Consider the following 22,414-nt stretch of genomic DNA (forward strand, 5'->3'; position numbering starts at 1 on the left):
CTAGTATATGTCCCCAAGCCACTCAGTACTACGATCTGGTAGTATTTCTCTTTAGTTGAAAGTGAGTGGTCTTAGGTTCGAATCTAGTGAATGACAAATTCGATAGCTGAACTCCCCCTCTCCTTAGTGTAAAAATATCGTTGTACTAAAAAAAAAAATTAGTCTATGTCCAAACATAAATGTGTGAGAAATTGTTTAGTTTTGTTTTTAGTCTTTTAGTTTGGTTTTTACTTTTTATTTTTCTTTTTAAATTAGAGATGATAAAATCACTAAGGCTTACAAATAAACACTAAAATTTATTTTGTGAAATTACTTTACTTTTCTTAACATTTTTTTTGTGATACAAGACAAAAATATATTTTCGCTCTCTTTTGATTGTCAAAAAGAATTTTATTAGTATGTAATTTAAATAATTATATGACGGTGAGATATAATTATACATAATTTAACCCTTTCTCTCTCTCTAAAGGATGTTTCATGTGGCTTTCCTTCCTTTCGGTTCATCCATCTGTTGGTTCCCGCAATAATGCCGAATCCGGATTCTCAAGTAAATTCTCAAGTAGAACCCTGGAAGATAACTCGATCTTCAATCACTTTTCAACCAGCTCCGTTGTTAGTTTTAAAATTAAACGAAGTAATTACACATTTTACTCCGAACTTGACATTATATGAATCATCATAAAATTTAACGCGCACATATCAGAATTTAATGAGTAACTATAAAAAACATAGAACGTTTTTGATATAAAATATTATTTTCCGTTGTTTAAAACACATTTAATTATATGATGCGCGCATATTAAAAACACATTCTTACACATCCTCATTTTGTATTTGATTTTTGCTATAATCTTCTAGTAATTTTTTGTTTTCCATTATTTCACAACATCGCTAGTACTTCAATTTGCCCCAAAAACTGCAATTGGTTTGCAGATACTTTTTACTATACCAAGTAATCGTTCCCAATTACGGATGCAGTGAATGTTTCTCATTTACAACATTTGCAAGGCAATTTACAACTTTTGAGATAACAGGTTGACATCCGATAAGTGTGTTAGATTCATGTCGTATAATACCCGTAATTCGGTTCTGTTTTTGCAGCTCAACTCCAGAACTTGGTCTATCTATCAGATAACACCGACTCGCTCCACGAAAGCATCAGATCTCGTACAACGGTTGGGAAATCTGCAAGTCCCAGCACAAGATTTTGAGATATAAACACAAAAGATTCGGAAAAAATAAAGGAAAACTAATGAAAATGACTTGAAAACTTTGAGTTTTAATGATAAGGACAAAGTAAAGGGTAAAGTGAATAGTATCAGGATTGACTCTTTAGTGTAAAAATGTGGTTTTTCGTTAAAGTGAACAGTACCAGGAGCTTTACGTTAAAGTTCCCCAAAAATAATCGGTTTTCTTGTGCCACGTTATAAATAATCTGAAAAGTAATGCTACTTGTAGGTTTGTACCACATTGCTTACCACATCTCTCGCAAAAATGAAACCCACTGATATAAGTGAATCTGCTTAAGATTCGGCTTTGTAAAACATACGATTGCAAATACGATAATATGTAGCCTGAACTTGATTTAAAAAGGGCAAAATGAAGTTTTTTACCTCGTGCTACTTCCACTGCAACTGACGGTATGTCTATCTGATCTTCAACGAGTCTATACACATCCACAAGCTAGAGAGAAGACATTGACAACATATCTTGTCAAAACTCAATTCTTGGGGTTTTATCTTTTAATTTTACTAAAACAATTTCTCAGATTTTCATACCTCTTCAATGTGAAGCTTTGAATCTTCCGTCAAAGCAAGAATAAGCTTTCTACGAATTCCTTCATCAAAAATGAAAAGGCGAGCTCCATCTTTGATGGTGTCAGTGAGGTCCAGTTTCGTACTAACTTGCAATTTTTTTGACCCTTGCCTGCACAAAACAGCCAAAGAAAATATAGGGTTTTAAACCCCCAAGCAGTAGAACAAACAAAGCAAAGCAGGATATGAGTAGATACAGATACATACGTGTCTACAGCTTGAAATGCAGGATTGCTGCTCATCTTGGTCACATTTTCTTTGGCAAGAACAATAAGGTTTTCTAGCCGCTTCCATTGGAAAACACCATCTTTAAATAATACCTAAAACCATAAGCAGATTACTACTGAAGGATTTCAAGTTCAGAAACAAAAGCTTTAAACTAGACAATCCATAAGCGGTGGGCCGTACTGCTCATTTCATTCAGACCAACTTCTTATTTTTCTTCTTTTATTTTTTTTTTTTCATGGCAGAGCAAGTTAAGGAGTACAAGTTCTTGAACATATGGGGATATGATTTAATTTCAAGTTATTCAACTAACAGACTTTTAAGCACATCACATCATAATAGCTTTGAACTAACCTGTATGAGGCGTTCACGTAGAGCTGGGTTTGGATCTGTCAGTAGGCGCTTTGCCACATATGGATAGGCAACCTGCTTGACTGAATAATGTCAACAATAGTGTGGGGAAGGAAAGCATGTACAAGACAGATGGCTATCATTGCAATAACAAAATTTGCATATGATATATGAAGTTTCTAATTGTAAAACATGGCAGGCGCTCCATCGCTACCATTGGGTTGAATCTATAACAGAAAACTTTTACATGCCGAATAACATCAAGTAAAAGATATGATAGCCAGAAAAAGTACGATAACAAGATCTGCCCTTGCCTCAAGAAATTTGAAGTCTGGCTGCAATGTAAAACAGATGCCCTCTTGAGTCAACAAAGAACGGATGACAAGGGAAAACCTCTCTGGGATACGGATGGGATAGTTGTAGACTAATTGGTTAAACTTCCCTGCAGCAGAGCCAGCAATAGTGCATGTCAAAAAAAGCACTAGAAAAGATCAAACAAAAGTTAATAACGAAATGCAATTATCCATTTGCCTCAAAGCACAAGAACACCCTGCAGGCAACTAAATCATAATAGAAAATTTATCCGCAGTCTGCACACGCTCACACATGCAGAGTGAATTGAAAGTAATGTTTCTTTTATAAGAATCTGATAACTCTCAACATTACCAGGTACCCTGACATAAAATGTATAATTTTGACAAGTAAGCTGAGCAAGGCATCATACAATTTCCAGTTAAAAACTAAGATCGACCTTGATTAACTCTCGCTTTCCAATAGATACCTTCACTGTCTGACAACAGTGAAGGTGTCCTATAGGTTACTTTAGTCAATTTTTAAAGAGTTAAAATATCTTAACAACAATAATACTTTTATTTTTTTATTACTAAACACAATAAGAGGTGTCTCTCTGTATATCTATAAACCCTTAATCGTGGTGAACCCGGACTGACGTAGTATAATGCCAAGGAACTTTATAAGTTATGCTAGTTGTTATCTTTATGCAGTTATAATTTTTACCTCCCCAACCAATTATGCTTCAAATATTATGAGTGTCCCAAATGAACATCTAATGATTCTAAACCACAATGTATATTATATAATGTAGACAAGGGAAATGCATTCCCAAGTTCTAAGAGCTCTAAAACAAGTTGACTGTAGAATCCACAGAAAGAAAACTAAAAGCAGACATAGACATAAAGACTTTAGGACATGAATTACCAGTAACGCTTCGAAAATTAAAGTCAGACAGTCCTTTTCCAACAGAGTGTAAACACGGGAATTCCTGCAGTAAACGAGACAAGAACACGTGCACAAAATAATATTTGTATTAATGATTTAGGGGTTACAATCTCTTCTACAAACTTAGCCTCTGATTCTATCTTTGAAACGTGTAGATGTAGTGTTGTTGATCCAAGGGCCGTCGAGGCTTGATCTTGGACGAACAGTTGATGGATGATGAACAACTTCTTCAAGGGCCGTCGGGGCTTGATCTTGAATGGGTGGAAGTTCTTCAAGGGGGCGTTGGGGCTTGATCTTGAAGGAGGATTTCACGAAGAACGAAGAGGGCTTTCTTGATCCTTCGGGATTTGCTTGAGAGCTTCAAAGTTTCGAAGCTTCAAGTCTTTAGTGTGGTGTGAATTCTCTTCCAATTTGGGAGTAGAGAAAGTGTGTAAAAATCCTCCTTTGATTCTTTGATGGAGGAGCCTATTTATAGGCTTTGGGAATGAACCACCACCATCCATTTGTTTTGGTGGATGTTGTAGGTGAATTGGTGGATTGTTGTAGGTGAATTTGGGTGGAGGTTGTAGGTGAATTTGGTTGGATTGTTGTAGGTGAATTTGGGTGTATGTTGTAGGTGAATTTGGGTAGGTGAATTTGGGTGGAGGTTGTAGGTGAATTTGGATGGATTGTTGTAGGTGAATTTGGATGGATTGTTGTAGGTGAATTTGGGTGGAGGTTGTAGGTGAATTTGGATGGATTGTTGTAGGTGAATTTGGGTGGAGGTTGTAGGTGAATTTGGATGGATTGTTGTAGGTGAATTTGGGTGGAGGTTGTAGGTGAATTTGGATGGATGTTGTAGGTGAATTTGGGTGGAGGTTGTAGGTGAATTTGGATGGATTGTTGTAGGTGAATTTGGGTGGAGGTTGTAGGTGAATTCGGGTGGAGGTTGTAGTTTTAACACAATGGTCAACATTTATTTCACTAAAATTTCAATGTTTACAAATGTAATCTTAATGCAAGCGCTAACATTTATGCCACCAAAATTTCAATGTCTACAAATGCCCCCACTTCAAGACGCGTTGTATACATGTGCTCGTTACATGTAGAAGATGCGTTTTGAAGTCCCTTAATGCAGTTGTCGATCCAAGGGCCGCTGAGGCTTGATCTTGAATCGGTCTGGGAGTTTCTTCAAGTGCCGTTAAGGCTTGTTCTTGAATTTTGTTTGAAGTTTCTTCAAGGGCCGTTGAGGCTTGATCTTGGATAAAATTGGACTACAAAGAGCTTCGTGTAGAAGACGATCCTTGGCTTTGATGATGGATGAATCGGCACGTATTTTGTTGTGCTTGTTGACTTTCCACAGCTTTGATCTTGAACTAGGCTGGAGGAGTTTTCTGGTTTCCTCCAAAGGACTTTCCACAGACTTCATTTTGAACTGGATTTGACTCAAGGGTGGTGGACACTTGATCTTGAGTCAGGGTTGTTAAGGCTTGATCTCGAACTTAAACGTGACCACGAGCAGTTTCAGGACATGCATGCTTTGAAAGATCAAGGAAGTTCGCAGCATTTTCATATGAACCCTGAGCAGTTTGGTCAGCAGTATGATCTTCAAGATTGATGGGCTCTTCTTCCAGTTGGTGACTTGATCTTTAAGGATTATCGAGACTTTGCTCTTCGGTGACGGTGCCAGCGAAAGGTTGTTAAAGCTTCTCGAGCCTTTTGGTTAGAGCAACGGTGTCCAGTTTGGATCTTTACTTGAACTCGTCCGTCTGGATTATGCAGCTATGCGGGCTTCGTGCTTCATGATTTGTTCCAGCTTGTTATGTTGCATTCTTCTCTGCTTGTTTCTCTTGCGTAGCTGAAGTGGTGTGCAACCTTTTGCCTTTAAATGGTTCTTCGGAGCACCACCTCTCAGCGACTCACTCACGCTTGGCAGCTTCAGTGCAAAGAGCCGATGTCAACAGATCCACACTCCTGAAGCATTTGCTGAGGGAATTCGAGACATATCAGCAGTTGAAGATGAGCACTCGAGAGCAACGCCAAGTAGGCAACCAGGCAAAGGTTGCAGGCAATCAGTTCTTGATCGGACATTTAATTTCAGGTTCCGACTGATTGCTTCCCTTCTCCTTGTTCTGCAGGCAAGAGCAAGGGCATGGGAAATGATGGGGGGAAAACATGATATGAGATACCTTTGCTTTCGACCCCAGTGATATGAGATACTTTTGCTTTTGAAGAAGTAGTGGACGATCAGCACATGCATTCGTCGCGCTTGTCTCCATATGCTTCGATGCATCATCTTCATCTGCATCATCTTCACCTGCATCATCTGTTTTCCAGGCAGACGTGGTAGACGAAGAGGAAGCAGAAGATGTCGAAGATGAGTATTCGAGAGCACGGCTAGGTGAGCAATCAGGGAAGGTTCCAAGCAGTCGGTTCCTTACCAGGAGCTTGAGTGGAGGTTCCGACATATTGTTTTCTTTATCCTTGTCTTCGCGGTGAAGAGGGAGGACAAAGAAAAGGATAGGGAGAAAGCATGCTATGAGATACTCTTGCTCTCAACCCCAGTGATATGAGATACCTTTGCTCTAGTGTGGCTTGGTTGACGAGGCGCTTCCAGGGAGGAAGAAAACCGAGTTTTGGTTGCAGATGCCTTCGGCGAGGAAGAAAGGTCAGGCTGGATGTGTTTTCAGAGAGGAAGAAAACTGAGTTTTGGTTGCCGAGGAAGAAAACTGAGTTTTGGTTGCAGATGCCTTCGGCAAGGAAGAGGGGTCAGGCTGGATGTGTTTTCAGGGAGGAAGAAAACTGAGTTTTTGGTTGCAGATGTCTTCGGCAAGAAAGAAAGGGGTCAGGCTGGATGTGTGTCTTGCTATAGGATGGAGGTCGAATTATATGGTGAGCTCTCAACATCAAGTGGCAGGGTGAGCGTGGCCTTGTCACCCACGCTTGTCGGCAGAAGTGCGGTAGTTGGCATAATGGACCTCACGCGTTTTCAACTTTGTCAGTGATATCTGACAAAGTTGCACGTGATAGCCGAAAGCTGCGATTGTGTCTGAAAAGTGTCGACGGACTTTACGCAGGAAAATCCGGGTTTTGAAATTCGGAGAGTGGTGTTTCTTCGATTTATGAACGAATGGTTGTGCTGCCTCTCCTTTTAAAGAGGTGTCAATTGTATTCAACACGCACAATTTGAAGATTGCCTGCCCGTGAAAAATTATCTCTGCTGCTCTGAGATTTTACTTCCTCCAACCCTTTTCTTTTAGTATTTTTGAAAATGGCTTCCCCTTTTAACATTTGCTTAGATTTGAGTCTCAGCAGTGACACAGGCGCACCGCGTCAGGGTAATGTGTGGCGCCCGTCTTTTTTTTCTTCTAATGGCCCTCTTACAGTTGAAGACTCTGTGATGAGGGATGCAACCACGGCTACGGTTGTAGCTAGAAACCTCATCACTCCTAAAGATAATAGGATACTTTCACGACGGTCCGATGAGTTAGCTGTTCAAGAGTCCCAGGCTCTCAGTGTCCAGTGTGCGAACTCTGTTTCCAACATGGGCCAACGCTTACTTGCTCGGACTCGCCAGGTCGAATCATTGACAGCCGAGGTGGCAGCTCTTAGTCAAGAGATTAAACAGCTCAGGCGTGAGAATAGAGAGTTGCATGTGCTTGCAAATAGTTATTCGATGAGCATGAAGAGGAAGCTTGATCAGCTGATGGACTCCGAAGGTCGAATTCAAAGTGACCATCGGAAGTTTGTGGATGTATTCCAGAGGCACTTTTTGCCTTCGTCATCTGGAGTTCGACCAAGTATTGAGGCTCCGAATAAGCTATCTTCAGTGCCTCCTTCTTTTAGGGTTCCACCGAGTACCAAGGCTCCAAGTACTGAGGCTTCACACAAGTGACATTCGTGAAGGCTTTTTCTGCCCTTTTTTTTTTTTTTTTTTTTTTTTTTTTTGTACTTGTAATTTTTTGAAGATATCAATGGACACGCTTTTATTTTATTCAGTATGTTGTGTTGAAACGCAAACAAAACGCATATCTGACTAAGATGCATTACTTCCCTATGCACCCACTTCCTTTTAGATGGTGACTAGTGCACCCATTTCTTTTTAGATGGTGACTGGAAGCATCATTTTGTCATCACCACCCATTTCCTTTTCCATTATTGACTTGCGAATAGTAATACACACTCGTGAGTGGCTTGACGATAGCACAGTTGGTTTTTTTTTTGTGGCCTTCCTCACTGCATTGCGTTCTTCTCGCATGCGGACCATCTTTTCACTTGCACAATCACCTTATCACAATCTTCATTGGATGCGGATTGCTTTTTTACACAGTCACTGTATCGCATGCGGATCACTGTTTGCACAATCACTGCACTACATGCAAACCGGTTTTATTTGCAGCCTGTTGAGACCAATATATATATACACACGCATTCATACACACATGCATACATACATAGGGCATTGCGTAGTCTTTACATAGACACTGCACCAGCTTACTGCCCTGAATCTTAACTGCACTCTCCTGTTTCTTTGCTGCGACGTGCTCTTCTCGTCTGCCGTGTGGTGAGCTCGGTGTTGGACAAAAATTGTTGTAGCTTCTTCAACCCCATCACCCTGCAGTCGGTCACGTCTATGTTCATCGTGTTCATCCGAAGTCTTCACTGCGGCAGAGAAAAAAACTCACCATCATCAAAATTAGGGCAGCAACAACAAACTTCATTATCCTGCAAGCTTCAGGGAGAGTTGCATGAGAGTATGAGGACGGAAGGATGAAGGACTGCAGCATGGTTGCTACAACCGCTCGGGCTTCCGTTTATCGTCCTCGATGGCGCTGCAAATGTTTCCACCAATGGAGAAGAGGAAGGAGGGCGCTGCCTTCACTCTGTGAGGTATGTTTTATTGCTGAGGACGGTTTGCCGCATATATAAATATATATATATTTTATTTTTTATATAGTGCTCTGTCAGGCTGAGGTTGCTAAACCGGCGAAGAACCTAGGAAGGCATCAAAAGTCTGCTCTGCTTGACTCGGTCAGAGAAAGTGAATGCGAGTGCAGGTTCGAATGACAAGGCCGAGTTGCTTTCCCCGTCTTCAACCGCTGCAGCTTCATTCTTGTTGCTACAGGTTCGTCTTTGCTGTGGCTTGGAGAGAGAGACGTCGCTGCAAAGGAGAGAGAGAGAAACACCACATCTGGATTCAGATTTTGTGCATCTGCAGGTCTTCCTTTCGTTTGTGGGTGACTGTGCAACTTTTATGAGAGGAAGAAGAAGAGTCAGCGGAAAAGAAGGTGTTTGCAGACGAGGTCGCGTGGCTGACTTGGAGGTCCACTTGCTTCGGGTGTGCGCACCATGTGTTGCAGGTGGGGTTTTGCTGTGTAATGCCTTTTGGTCACAGTTTTCCCTTGGTGGTGACGTTGGCGTAGTGCTCACCTTTGTAATATGGCTTTGTAACCAAATCATTTCTTTAAAGAAATAAAATATTCATATCTCGAATTGCTATTTATTCTTCAAAGTGTTTGTGTTTTTGTTGGTGATGTGACTGTACTTGAAGTTTTGAAGTTTCAAGTTGCCTACGTACCCCCGGTTGATGAGGGATCAAGTCATAACGTAGTTCAAATGAACGATGATTTTTTATATAGTGATTTTGATGATGATTTTGCCGTACACAGTTTATGCTCTTGCGGGCCAGGAGCTTTGTGCCGTGTGCAGTTTAGGCTCATGCAGGCAAGGAGTCTGGTCGTCGCCTTTTTAGGGGTAGTAACGCTTCAAGAATCTGCCATTGATGGGACCGATCTTCAAGCCGTCTTCTGCCATGATTAAGTAGGCGCCGCTTGTGTAGACCTCTTGTATTACGTACGGTCCATCCCACTTTGATGTGAACTTGCTTTTTGTCTTGTGAGTTGTGATGATAGGCCTTCGTAATGCAAGGACGAGATCTCCAGTTCGGAAAGACCTTGGGCGGACCTTCTTGTTGAATGCCTTGGATAGCCGTGCTTGGTAGCATTCTAGGTGTTGTTGAGCTTCGAGCCTTCTTTCGTCAAGTGATTCCAACTCTTGAAGGCGCAACTTTGCATTCTCTTCATCAGTCAAGCCTTCTTGTATAGCCATCCTAAGTGAGGGGATTTGACTTTCTAGCGGCAGAACAGCTTCCACGCCATATACGAGAGAATAAGGGGTAGCTTGGGTAGGAGTCCTATGTGTCGTCCTATATGCCCAAAGTGCTTCGCTTATTCTTTCGTGCCAGTCTCTCTTTGTTCGGCCGATCACTTTCTTTAAAAGGTTGCACAATGTTTTGTTGAATGCTTCTGCAAGACCGTTGGCCGGAGCATGATACATGGAAGACTTGTGTTGCTTGAACTTGTATTTCTCACAAAGCTCGTCTACAAGTCGGTTGGAGAACTGTTTTCCATTGTCAGTGATAATGTAGCGAGGCACACCATATCTGTGGATGATATGCTCTTTGATGAAACGGACAACAGTTTCCTTTTTTACTTCCCTTAGTGGTATGGCTTCAGCCCACTTGGAGAAGTAATCTGTTGCAGCTAGGATGTAAGCTTCTCCTGCAGACGACTTTGGAGTAATTGGTCCCACGACGTCCAATCCCCATGCATCGAATGGCCATGAAGCAGTTGTAGGGTGTAATGGTTCAGGTGGTTGATGTATGAAGTTGGCGTGGAATTGGCAGGCTTGGCACCTTTTAGCATGTTCCAGGCAATCCTTCACCATACTTGGCCAGTAGTAACCCATTCTCTTGAGCTGGAAATGTAGCTTTGGTCCAGATTGATGCGCCCCGCACACGCCTGAGTGTGCTTCTTCCATGGCTTGATTGGCTTCTTCCTCACCTAGGCATCTCAGAAGTATTCCTTCGAAAGAGCGCCGGTAGAGTGTTTCTTTGTAGTAGAGGAAGCGAGGTGCTCGTCGACGTATTTCAGAGCGGTGTCTAGGATCATTTGGAAGTTTTCCATACTCCAAGTAGTCAATCAATGGTTGTCTCCATTCTTCAACATCGACTGGAAGTACCGAGATGACGTTTGTATCATCTAGTAGCATTTCGGTGGCAAGGGGGATGACCCATCTTTGGCAAACTGGCACATCTGCGGCTTCGTCTTCTCCTAGTGTCATACTCGAGGCTAGGTTAGCGAGAGCGTCCGCCATTTGATTTTCTTTTCTCGGCACATGTTCTAGTGTTACAGCCTCGAACTTTTGTAGCAGCTGAGTTGCTAGTCGAAAGTACGGGACGAGATCGTCTTTCCTCACCTCATATTCAGTCAAGAGTTGACTAATTATGAGCTTGGAGTCGCCATATACCTCGAGGGTTGTGATTTCCATGTTGATCGCCATTTGGAGCCCGATGATTAGTGCTTGGTACTCAGCGACGTTGTTGGAGCACAATTCGCTTAGTTGGAATGAATAAGGTAGTATTTGCCTTTGTGGCGACATGAATACTACTCCTGCCCCTGCTCCGTCTGCTCGTGCGGATTCGTCGAAGAACATCGTCCATCTCGGGAATATGTCAATGTAGAATACCTCCTCGTCAGGCAAGTCGTCTGAGATTTTCCAATCGGCTGGGATTGGGTGATCGGCAAGGAAGTCTGCTAATGCTTGTCCCTTGACGGCTTTAGCTGGGACGTAAATGATCTCGTATTGATTGAGAATCAACGCCCATTTAGCTAGTCGCCCTGTCAAAACTGGCTTGGACATGACGTATTTAACCGGGTCAGCTTTAGCAACCAAGTGGATGGTGTAAGCATGCATGTAATGTCTGAGCTTCTGGATGGCAAACACCAAGGCAAGGCACATTTTTTCTATTGGGGAGTAGTTCAACTCAGCGCCGGTGAGTGTTCGACTCAGGTAGTAAAGCGCTCCTTCTTTCTGGAATTCGTTTTCCTGTGCCAAGAGTGCTCCCACTGAACTTTCCTGAGCGGCGATGTACAATATGAGTGGTTTCCCGGGCACAGGCGCCCCCAGGACAGGTGGACTTGATAAATATTTTTTTATGCTTTCAAAAGCATTGTGGCACGCTTCGTCCCATACGAACGGGACATCCTTTTTCATGAGTCGACTAAACGGTTGACAACGCCCTGCAAGGTTGGAGATGAAGCGTCTGATGAAGGCTAGTCGTCCTTGTAGACTTTTCAGCTCGTGCAGGTTTCTTGGCTCGGGCATGTTTTGAATGGCCTTGATCTTTGATTGGTCCACTTCAATGCCACGGTGTTTGACAACGAAGCCGAGAAACTTTCCAGAGGTGACGCCAAATGCACACTTTAACGGGTTCATCTTGAGGTTGTATTTTCGCAGCCTTTCGAACACTACTCGTAAATCCTTCAAGTGATCTGATCTTTTCTTTGTTTTGACCACCACGTCGTCTACATAACATTCCACGTTTTTGTGTAGCATGTCATTGAAGATTTTCTGCATTGCTCGCTGATATGTGGCTCCAGCGTTCTTTAGACCAAAGGGCATCACCTTGTAGCAGTAGATACCTTTTGGAGTGCGGAATGCTGTTAGTTCCTCATCTTCGAGAGCCATACGAATTTGATTGTATCCAGAAGAGCCGTCCATAAATGACAGTGCCTCATGGCCAGTGGTTGCGTCCACCATGATTTCGATGATCGGCAAGGGAAAGTCATCTTTCGGGCAAGCGTCATTGAGGTCCCGAAAGTCTACACAAACACGTATTTGTCCAGATTTCTTAAGGACGATGACGATGTTGGAGATCCACTTGGGGTATTGCACCTCTCGAATGAAGCCTGCTCCGATTAGCTTGTCAATCTCTACCTCGATTTGTGGAATGAGCTCGGATCGATAACGCCTTTGAGTTTGCTTTATCGGTCTCGTTCCAGGCTTAACTGCAAGATGATGTACAGCGATGACAGGGTCAAGGCCGGGCATTTCCTTGTAAGTCCAAGCAAAGACGTCTTTGTACTCTGATAACAGTTGGTAATACTCGTCTACCTCGTCCGCACTTAGCAGCGCACTCACGAAGATAGGTCTCTGCTCCTCTTTTGTGCCTAAGTTGAGCTCCTTGAGATCATCGACCGTGGATTGCCCCCCATCCTCAAGTTGCGGTGGCGCAGCAGTGACATCTTCTTCGGGGATCTCATATTCTTTGCTTTCTTGGATCGTGATGTGGAAGACATCTTGGAATTCCTCTTCGGTGTCGTCCTCTTGGGCTGGTTGGCATGAAGATTGTTCAGTGTGGATGATGGTGCGCCTTCTTACTTTTAGTGGTCCATTTGTGTCCACCTCCAAGATTGCTTGGCGCTTCATCCTTGAAGGAATTGAGCTTCGAATATCACATTTTTCTGCTATCATGACGAGCTTTTCTTCCTTTGACGTGGTCTTCCTATTTCTAGAAAACTTCTTGTTGTCTTCAAGTCTTTCCAAAGCTGACTGACGAGGAAGAGAGCTAGTCGTGTTGCTTTGCTTCTTAGGTTTTGACAACCTTTCAAAAACAGAGCTTTGGGATGCTAGCATGTTAAGTCTCTTGAAGACGGAGGTTCGGTTTTGACCACCAATGCGGTTAAATGCTGACATTCTGGGTTTTGAACGATTCATCCTATCGAAGACTGACGTCCAAGGGGTGGATTTAGGCTCATCATGATCTTGTTCATTACTCACGCTGATGTGTTGAGTGCTAGCATTTTTCGCTTTGCTTGAAATCTTCACGGGTGCGTTTGGTGTGAAGCCTAGTCCAGCTTTGTTGTTATCAACTCCGTAACCGTGCTTCTTCAACTTCCTTTGAGTCTCGGTGAGGTCACGTTCTTTATTGTTAACGGTGTTTGAAACCTTCTTTCCATGATTCGAAGAAGAAGCAAAGTCGTAGCCAGCTTTCGACATGAGTTTATAGGCGTTTGGATCAAAACCTTCTTCGGTCCTCTGGGTTGGGAGAAAGCTTGGTTCCACCCCCTTTGGTAGAGCTTTTATGAAGCCTTGTGGTAGTCTTGCGACCTTAGTGCCGCCTAGCTGCGTCAGAGGTAAAACTGCATTCGTCTTGAGCAACTTTACATTATCCATATACCTCTGTGCATCGGCTTTGTTTGCTCCAGTTTCGAACGGGGATTGACCATTCTTTCTTCTCGACATCGGGATGTATCGGAAGACGGGTGTGTTTGGTCCATTTGAGGGCGTCTTACTCTCCTTTGTTGTTGCACGTTTAGCCGGCTCATTATCGTTCTTGCTTGAAGACGGCGTAACTTCTTCTTCTTGCTTCTTGGGCATGGCTTGTCGTTCCTGCTTTTTAGGTGTTGCTTTGCCCGTGGATTTGATCTCTTTTGGAAGAGCTTCGGGCACCATGTCTTCATCCATGTAGAACTTGGCGTCTGCGAAATGTGATTCGGCTTCAGTGAATGGTTTGGTGTCGCCATAGATCACCTTCACTCCTTCTCGGTAGAATTTTAAGCATTGGTGAAGGGTGGACGGTACTACTCCATTCGCATGGATCCAAGGCCTTCCTAAGAGTAAGCCGTAGGAAGTTCTTGCATCAATCACGTGGAATATCGTGCTCGACTTGAGTTCGCCAATAGTCATCTCCACTCGGATCATGCCCATCGCTCTTTGTCCTCCTTGATTAAAACCTTGGATTAGTAGACGACTTAGGGACAGTTCATCCGCCTTGATGCCGATTGTAATCATTGTCGACTTTGGCATGATGTTTATGGCTGATCCACCATCCACAAGCATGCGGTTGACTTTGTGCTCCTTTACATACCCAGAGACGAAGAGAGGACGGTTGTGAGGCTTGGATCCTAGCAGCAAGTCTTCGTCGGTGAAATGGATTGCGTCCTCTATGGCACAACATGTGGCACATTCATGTGGCCGAAGCTTCAAGTCTTCGTTCTTGCTTTCTTGCACTTCATGTTCATTGGGACTTTCCAAGGCCGCTGCTAATGCTATTCGCATCTTCTTTGGTAATCGTAGCGCTTCCTCAATGCTAAAGTGTGTTGGCAGACCTTCTTCGAGCGTGAGAGTTTTTTCTCCCTCAGTGGTGGTATCTTTGCTTTTTGAAGGTTCTTCCGTTTCTACTTCGACCATATGGCATGCAGCGATGGTGCACTGTTGGAAGAAGTCATTCGGGAAGTACTCGCGCAAGGAGACAGGAATGCGTGGCTCTTGCTCCACGGGTTCCCCAGCATACGTTGGCTTATCGACTTTTACGTTTCTTTTAGGCTTCCTACTGTTGCGGCGACGGTGTTTTCTCACTTGTTCCACCTTTGGTCTTGTGGCTTGTGGTTTTGGTTTCTTTGTTTTTTTGTAGGTCACCAATGTCCATCCTTCATCATCATCGGTATACGCATCTTGTTCGTTTGCCCCCGGCGATGGTTGTGTAGAAGGCGCCGTGTAGCTTGCACATTGATAGGAATGGTTGGGTGTCGTTTGGAGAGGCACGGGATCGAAGGATCCGAACGCCACTGTAGTAGTATGTGTTGCGGCTGTGTCCTCAAGGTCTAGCTCGATTCTCCCTTGTTGCGCTAGCTTCATAATGAGTTCTTTGAGGACGAAGCATTTGCCCACATGATGGCTTACGATACGATGGTACTTGCAGTACCTAGGATCGTTCGTTCGATTCATTTCTTCAGGGCGCTTGCACTCTGGTAACTCAATTACCTTCTTTTCCAGCAAGTCATCTAACATTGCATCCACGTCTGAGTCAGGAAAAGGGTACGTCTTTTGCTCCAACTCTCTCAAGGTGTTTTTATACTTGTCTTGGGTGCGAGGAGGCTCACTTCTTTTTGTCTCCTTTGCCTTGGTCTTGGAGGAAATCTTGATAGGTGCAGAGGTGGTCTTGATAGGCGCGGATGGGGTTTTGATGGGGGTAGTGTTGACAGTAAAAGTTTCCTTTGCAGGCTTTTTTCCGGTCTTGTCCACACTCGGGGCGAACACCTTATCCTTCTTGAAGTGGGTGATCGGCTCATTCTTTCCGTGATTGGCGATACTCAGCTCCATGTCGTGGGAGCGCGTTGCCAGCTCCTCAAACGTTCTTGGTTTTATGCCTTGGAGAATGTAATGTAACCCCCAGTGCATGCCTTGAACACACATCTCAATGGCAGAGGTTTCAGAGAGCCGATCTTTGCAATCCAGACTTAATGAACGCCATCTATTGATGTAGTCGACGACGGGTTCCTCCTTCCACTGTTTCGTACTGGTCAGCTCCAGCATGCTTACGGTGCGGCGCGTGCTGTAGAAACGGTTGAGGAATTCCTTTTCTAGCTGATCCCAACTGCTGATAGACTCGGGCTCGAGGTCGGTGTACCAGTCAAAGGCGTTGCTTTTCAGCGAGCGCACGAACTGCTTGACGAGGTAGTCTCCCTCTGTTCCAGCATTGCTGCAGGTTTCAATGAAGTGGGCGATATGTTGCTTCGGGTTCCCCTTTCCATCGAACTGCATAAACTTTGGTGGTTGATAGCCCTTTGGCATCTTCAAAGCGTCAATCTTCTTGGAGTAGGGCTTTGAGTATAGTACGGAATCATGTGAGCTTCCTTCATACTGCGCCTTGATGGTGTTGGCGATCATCTCCTGCAGCTGCTGGATAGAGAGAGACCCCATGAGTGTCGCCGCTTGGTCTAGCTTCAGCGTCTCTTCGACGTTCTCCACTGGAGGTTCCTCATCCTCGTCGTTTTCCTTCTTTACCGGATTATCCCCTTGCCTGGCTTTCTCATCGGGCTTTGCATCTAGTTGGTTAACAAGTGCTGCGATTTGCAGGTCTTTTTCCTCCACAGTCCTTGTGAGCTTTGCGATTGCTTCGTTCATCTGAGCCAGCTGCTCCTCAATTGAAGTTGTTCCGGTAACCATGACTTGCATAGCTATGCCGCTGCTCGAGTCGGCATCGGAAAGTAAGGATTCAGAGTACTTCCTCTGGCTTTCCTCTCTTGGCGCCCTGAGCGAGGCCAGGGTGATCACCGGTTCGAACCTCGGGTGCTCTTGTGCCTTCGGCGGAGTTGATGAAGGGGCGGAAGAGGCGGCGGAAAGAGCTTTTGCCTTACTTCGAGTTATGATGCCTGAAGTGATGCCCCCTGTCGTGATGACGCTCTTGTTTCTTGCATTGGCAGCGAGAACAACTTGGGCCTTCCTTGACGCCATTTGTGCTTGTTGCGGATTCAAAGATAGAGATGAGAGGTAGAGACTGTCCCACCGGGCGTGCCAAATTTGTAAACACGGGAATTCCTGCAGTAAACGAGACAAGAACACGTGCACAAAATAATATTTGTATTAATGATTTAGGGGTTACAATCTCTTCTACAAACTTAGCCTCTGATTCTATCTTTGAAACGTGTAGATGTAGTGTTGTTGATCCAAGGGCCGTCGAGGCTTGATCTTGGACGAACAGTTGATGGATGATGAACAACTTCTTCAAGGGCCGTCGGGGCTTGATCTTGAATGGGTGGAAGTTCTTCAAGGGGGCGTTGGGGCTTGATCTTGAAGGAGGATTTCACGAAGAACGAAGAGGGCTTTCTTGATCCTTCGGGATTTGCTTGAGAGCTTCAAAGTTTCGAAGCTTCAAGTCTTTAGTGTGGTGTGAATTCTCTTCCAATTTGGGAGTAGAGAAAGTGTGTAAAAATCCTCCTTTGATTCTTTGATGGAGGAGCCTATTTATAGGCTTTGGGAATGAACCACCACCATCCATTTGTTTTGGTGGATGTTGTAGGTGAATTGGTGGATTGTTGTAGGTGAATTTGGGTGGAGGTTGTAGGTGAATTTGGTTGGATTGTTGTAGGTGAATTTGGGTGTATGTTGTAGGTGAATTTGGGTAGGTGAATTTGGGTGGAGGTTGTAGGTGAATTTGGATGGATTGTTGTAGGTGAATTTGGATGGATTGTTGTAGGTGAATTTGGGTGGAGGTTGTAGGTGAATTTGGATGGATTGTTGTAGGTGAATTTGGGTGGAGGTTGTAGGTGAATTTGGATGGATTGTTGTAGGTGAATTTGGGTGGAGGTTGTAGGTGAATTTGGATGGATGTTGTAGGTGAATTTGGGTGGAGGTTGTAGGTGAATTTGGATGGATTGTTGTAGGTGAATTTGGGTGGAGGTTGTAGGTGAATTCGGGTGGAGGTTGTAGTTTTAACACAATGGTCAACATTTATTTCACTAAAATTTCAATGTTTACAAATGTAATCTTAATGCAAGCGCTAACATTTATGCCACCAAAATTTCAATGTCTACACAGAGTTCTGCCATATTGATTCTAAAGCTGGAACAATAGGAGAGACATCGGTCCCAGGAGCCAAGAAGCCAAGTCTGGTGAAATCATTTGCCATCTCAACATAGTCCTCGTTTACAGCATGGACAACAGCATCAATTAAAATTTGTTTATTTTGCTGAAAAATTAAAAGATAGATCAATATGTAGGACATGAAAATTAAGAAAAACTAACGCATAATAGGAAAATAGCAGATATAGATACATAATATTTTCATACGGACAGTAGAAAAGCACTAGTTTTGGTGGCTGGGGTGTCCTAGTACATGAATGCATGGTTGCTACGTCCTATGTTAATCCTCACAGCCATAAGGAGAATTGAAGATTCAAGTTTTAAAAGAGTATATTACAAGACTTTGAAATAAGGGAAAGTGATACATCTTTGTACCTTGGCCATCTATGCAATGCAAAGACATATCCTATTTATAGATGGTATATTGATTTCTTTCATTAACCCCAATAATCAACAAACTGTCAAATGCTGATGCCTATGTGCTAAAGAAAATAAAAACAGGGGCGTTATCTACTCTCTCAATCATTATTTTATTGAATACCATTGAAGTATCTATTTCACCTGACTAAGCACAGCAACATTCCCAAAGTCCACATATGCAATACGCCCATCACGCATGGAAAAAACATTTCCAGGATGTGGATCTCCATGGAACAACCCAAATTCTAGCAATTGCCGCAATGCAGCACTGACTCCAACCGTTAAGAACCCATTTACATCAATACCAGCTTCTTTAATAGCCTGAAATGCGGGGCAGGATATTATTGATATAGATATGATATCCCATTGCTTTAAAATAACATCTTTTATCTTGACAATCATACCTGTGGGTTAGTGCACCGAATACCATCAATCCACTCCATCACTAGAACACGTGAACTACAAAGCTCTTTGTAAACCCGAGGAATTTTGACAGTAGGATCACCTTCAAAGTTCAGAAGAAAATCTTCAATATTGCGGGCTTCCTGTTAGGAAAGAGATTTTGAGGAAAGGTCAAAAGAAAAAGGCAGTTTAAATTGCATTCAAGTGACGATGGTAATGAAGTCATAGGCATAAATATAATGGGGCCAAAGTCCAATTTTAGTCCTCCTATAGCGCAGGTCTGAAAGGTACCAAAGTGTAATCAAGCTCCTCCAAAAGCTTCTCACCAAATTCATCAACAATCAGCTCAGCATTGCACCCCAGTTTCTGTAGACTGATGCCATTTAAGAATGAAGCAAGAGTTCGGAACAGAAAAAGATCCCGATAAATTATAGGTTCTATCTGTGGCCTTTGAACCTGTAAGTGAAAAAAAAAAACATAAATTTAGAAGAAAAAAAATTTCAACATTTTTGCCACAGGTAATGTTTTCATCATTCTCACAACACAATAACTGTAGAGCTGTTAATGACCTAAGAAAAGGCCCTTTGGTAAACCTTAATAGCAACTTCCTCGCCAGAGTCTCGTAATGTAGCTCGGTATACTTGACCTAAACTGGCAGCTGCTATCGTTTGAGACGAAATTTTACTGAAAACAGATTCTAGGGGTCTCCCCATTTCTTCTTCTATTATGTCGAAGGCAACCTGAAGCAATGCATGCCATATGCTTTTGTAAGTTAAGCAAACCCCACACGGTAATAGTGTCTCATCACAAATGCAAGCAGCTGGAACCAGTGACTTTTTGGTAAATTGAGATTTTACCTGATTGGGGAAGGGAGGAACGTCATCTTGAAGAATGCAGAGTTCATTCATATAATCTTCTCTGATAATATCAGGTCTGTTTGCAAGAACCTTTCAATAAATGGGTGAAATCAGGAAATGTTTAATTGCGCAAGCATATGAATCTTAAATTTGTTGTCTGAGTGCAAGTAGATTTCAAATTGGTACTCAGAGAGAAAATTTCAACTTTGATACTTCATACTACAGCTGAAGTTCTGATTAGAATAATATGAACATGGTGACAAGTAACAGCCAGCAAAATCTTTATGACCTAAATTTCAGAAATCTCTATGTATAACCCAGAAAAACCATTTAATTTGTTTTAAAAAGAATAGCTTACAATTTAAAACAAAACTTAGAAATAAAATAAAAAATCTGTTCATCGAAAATTATTACCTAACTATTAGAATTAAACTAAAAAAATCGTTGTCCCAAATGCATAGGATCAACCACAATGAATTCTCATTGTTCATTTTTTTTATTATATGTAGGCCATCTCCAGTTACATCTAAATTTTTAGATCTTGACATATTACTTCTTCACTGCATAATCCATCTTATTCTTATTAAAACCTGATAGTAAACCTCTAGTTGATGCATTATTTTCTCTTAATTTGCTTTGCTATGACAAAATTCAGTTTTCCAGTTAATCCAATGAAGTAAACTGACAAATTTCAGCAAAGACCGTAGGATATAACTCATATGAGTGAGGTTCAAACCTGGCCGGCTTTAATGAAAGAAGGCCCCAAATCACATAGGAGGTTTCTAAGCTGCCGAGCACGAGCTGAAACAACTTCTTCATCCCTTCCTATGACGTAGTCATACGCCAAGGTAGACCAGTAAAATCCCAAACTCCACACAATTTCCACACCCCTCGAAAGTAATGACACAATTGCTCCTCTGGATTCCAACACCGTATTCCTCACCTAATTATAGATAACATCAAGAAATTCATGCCAAATTGAATACAAGTGCCTAACAAATTCACAAAAACCAAAAAAAAAATACATCCAATTTTCAACTAGAGGATCATCAAATCCATACGAAATCAAACTCGAATTTAGTTCAGAAATGTAACAGATTAACTAAATTTCAACCAGGCTTGATCATTTGCATACCATCACAAGATTAACACAAAAATTCACAAAAAAATTACAAGAAATTAACAAAATATGAGATAAATTCACTAAGCTAGAGTTGAATTTCATACAGTTTCCGGACTGTACTTCCGAAACGGCACGCAAACACCGCGTTCGAAGTCGAGCTGCTCCATGGCCGCGCTAGGTTTGCTCAATTGCCTTTCGCCAGTAGAAGCCGCCAAGCTCCTCCGCGTTTCGATTGCGGCATTCGAAACTCGGAATCGCAAGGATTTCCTGCCTCTTCGTATCCGAAGCCTGTAATCGAACGACGCCGGAGCACGCGACGGTGCATTGATGCGTCTCGGAACAGTGTGAGCTCGCGAGCTCAGGTGCTGATTGGCGGGAAACGGAGCTGCGGTTACGCAGTTTACGCAGAGCAAATTCATGGATTCTGCTCTCTCAGTGGAGGTTGAGGGATTCGGAGAGTGAAGTGGGAGTGGGATTATAATTTTTGGTGGTTAGGGGGAAGAAGGAAGAAGAGAGCGAGTAAGGACTTCAAAAATTAGTTAGAAAACTAAAAAAAGATAATAATATTTATAATTTTATTTGTGTGATGGATGGGCATCCATCCGCATACAATTTTGTGCGGGAAGATTTGGTCTAACGGTTGGGAAAGTGACAGGCAACTAACTAAGCAGTCTTTTCTTCCATTTAGTTTTTTGGTTAGATCATTTCATTGTTAAATGAGGTATTATTGTTCTTAGCACTTCAATATAAAATGGTGTTATTGTTACTTGTTGTCCGCTTACCAGATTTGTCTCATTTCATCGAGTTGATGCAGTTAGATTTTTTGTTTTGTGAGGATTATGATTGTAGATATGTCACGTTTATAGTCTTTGTAATATATGTAAGTTTTTTTTTTCTTTCTTTTTCTAAGAGAAATATGACGATTTCTTAGCAAAGATTGTGGATTAATTAGACACCAACGACTTCATGCAATTATTGAATGCCTATAGCCCATGAAGTTTAGGTGACAAGCCATGAAGTTTAGGCGATCATGCTAATTACCAAAATGCCTATAGCCTATGAAGTTTAGGTGATCAGACTAGTCTAAAGGCATAATCAAATAGTTATTCTGCAATATTATTTGTCTCCGAAGTAAAAAAAAAAAAAAACTCAAATTTGAGTCAAATTAGGATATTTTTAGAATTGGGTGACGTAATCATAATTATAGAATAATTGAATATTTATCTTATATTCCTTCCTAAATAGTATATTTATAGATAGTAATCGCTATTACTCTTACTTTCCTGTTCCCAACAGTGTAATTGCATAAAGGCAATTACTATTTAGATTTTGAGTGAATCATAAGGGCAATTTAATCACCTTTGTCATTCTAAAATGGGTGGACTTGCTCTTAGAGGGTTACATTTATCAGCAAATTTTTATCTTTATTTTTATTTTTACAAATTGGCTTATTTTTGCATATAAATTTTCATAGTTGGTAGTTGGAGGTAAAATCACATATTTTGCCAAAAATTACTTATGTTACCAATACAATTTCCCTTTTTTTTATATATTCACATTAAATGTGACTTCTATTACAACGTATAGCGAACCAACTAGTTATCGGTTGTTTTTAATGGCATGAGAGGGCTTGAATGCAGGAGAAGAACCTGTACTGGAATAACTACATAGCAGTTATGGACAATAAGTTGTTCTTTGCATTCCAAGAAAATTACCTAGAAAATTTGTTTTGGTAAAAAAAATTTTTTTAGTGGAGATTGGTTACTCTCACCGTTTTGCTATATGTTGAGAATAAA

The 22,414-nt window shown here is 42.1% G+C and overlaps 1 protein-coding gene across 2 annotated transcripts; it reads right to left on the bottom strand.

Moving 5' to 3' along the window:
* Positions 1-903: 903 nt before the first annotated feature.
* On the bottom strand, positions 904-21,165 carry LOC103441349 (protein ACTIVITY OF BC1 COMPLEX KINASE 1, chloroplastic). Of its 2 annotated transcripts, none has more exons than XM_008380027.4 (15): positions 20,723-21,165; positions 20,232-20,438; positions 19,496-19,585; positions 19,232-19,378; positions 18,930-19,094; positions 18,641-18,781; positions 18,378-18,557; positions 17,768-17,922; positions 3,609-3,649; positions 2,705-2,832; positions 2,394-2,465; positions 2,022-2,134; positions 1,779-1,926; positions 1,614-1,683; positions 904-1,185 (listed from the first exon to the last, which is right to left on the bottom strand). In XM_008380027.4, the coding sequence occupies exons 1-15, from the start codon at positions 21,035-21,037 to the stop codon at positions 1,121-1,123; spliced, it is 2,037 nt and encodes a 678-aa protein (XP_008378249.3). In that variant the 5' UTR covers positions 21,038-21,165; the 3' UTR covers positions 904-1,120. The 2 variants fall into 2 exon arrangements, with proteins under 2 accessions (XP_008378249.3, XP_070682966.1); XM_070826865.1 differs by having other exon boundaries at positions 19,496-19,571; positions 20,723-21,104.
* Positions 21,166-22,414: the final 1,249 nt, after the last annotated feature.

Source organism: Malus domestica, chromosome 08, assembly GCF_042453785.1.
Source record: "Malus domestica chromosome 08, GDT2T_hap1".
Classification (NCBI taxonomy): Eukaryota; Viridiplantae; Streptophyta; class Magnoliopsida; order Rosales; family Rosaceae; genus Malus; species Malus domestica.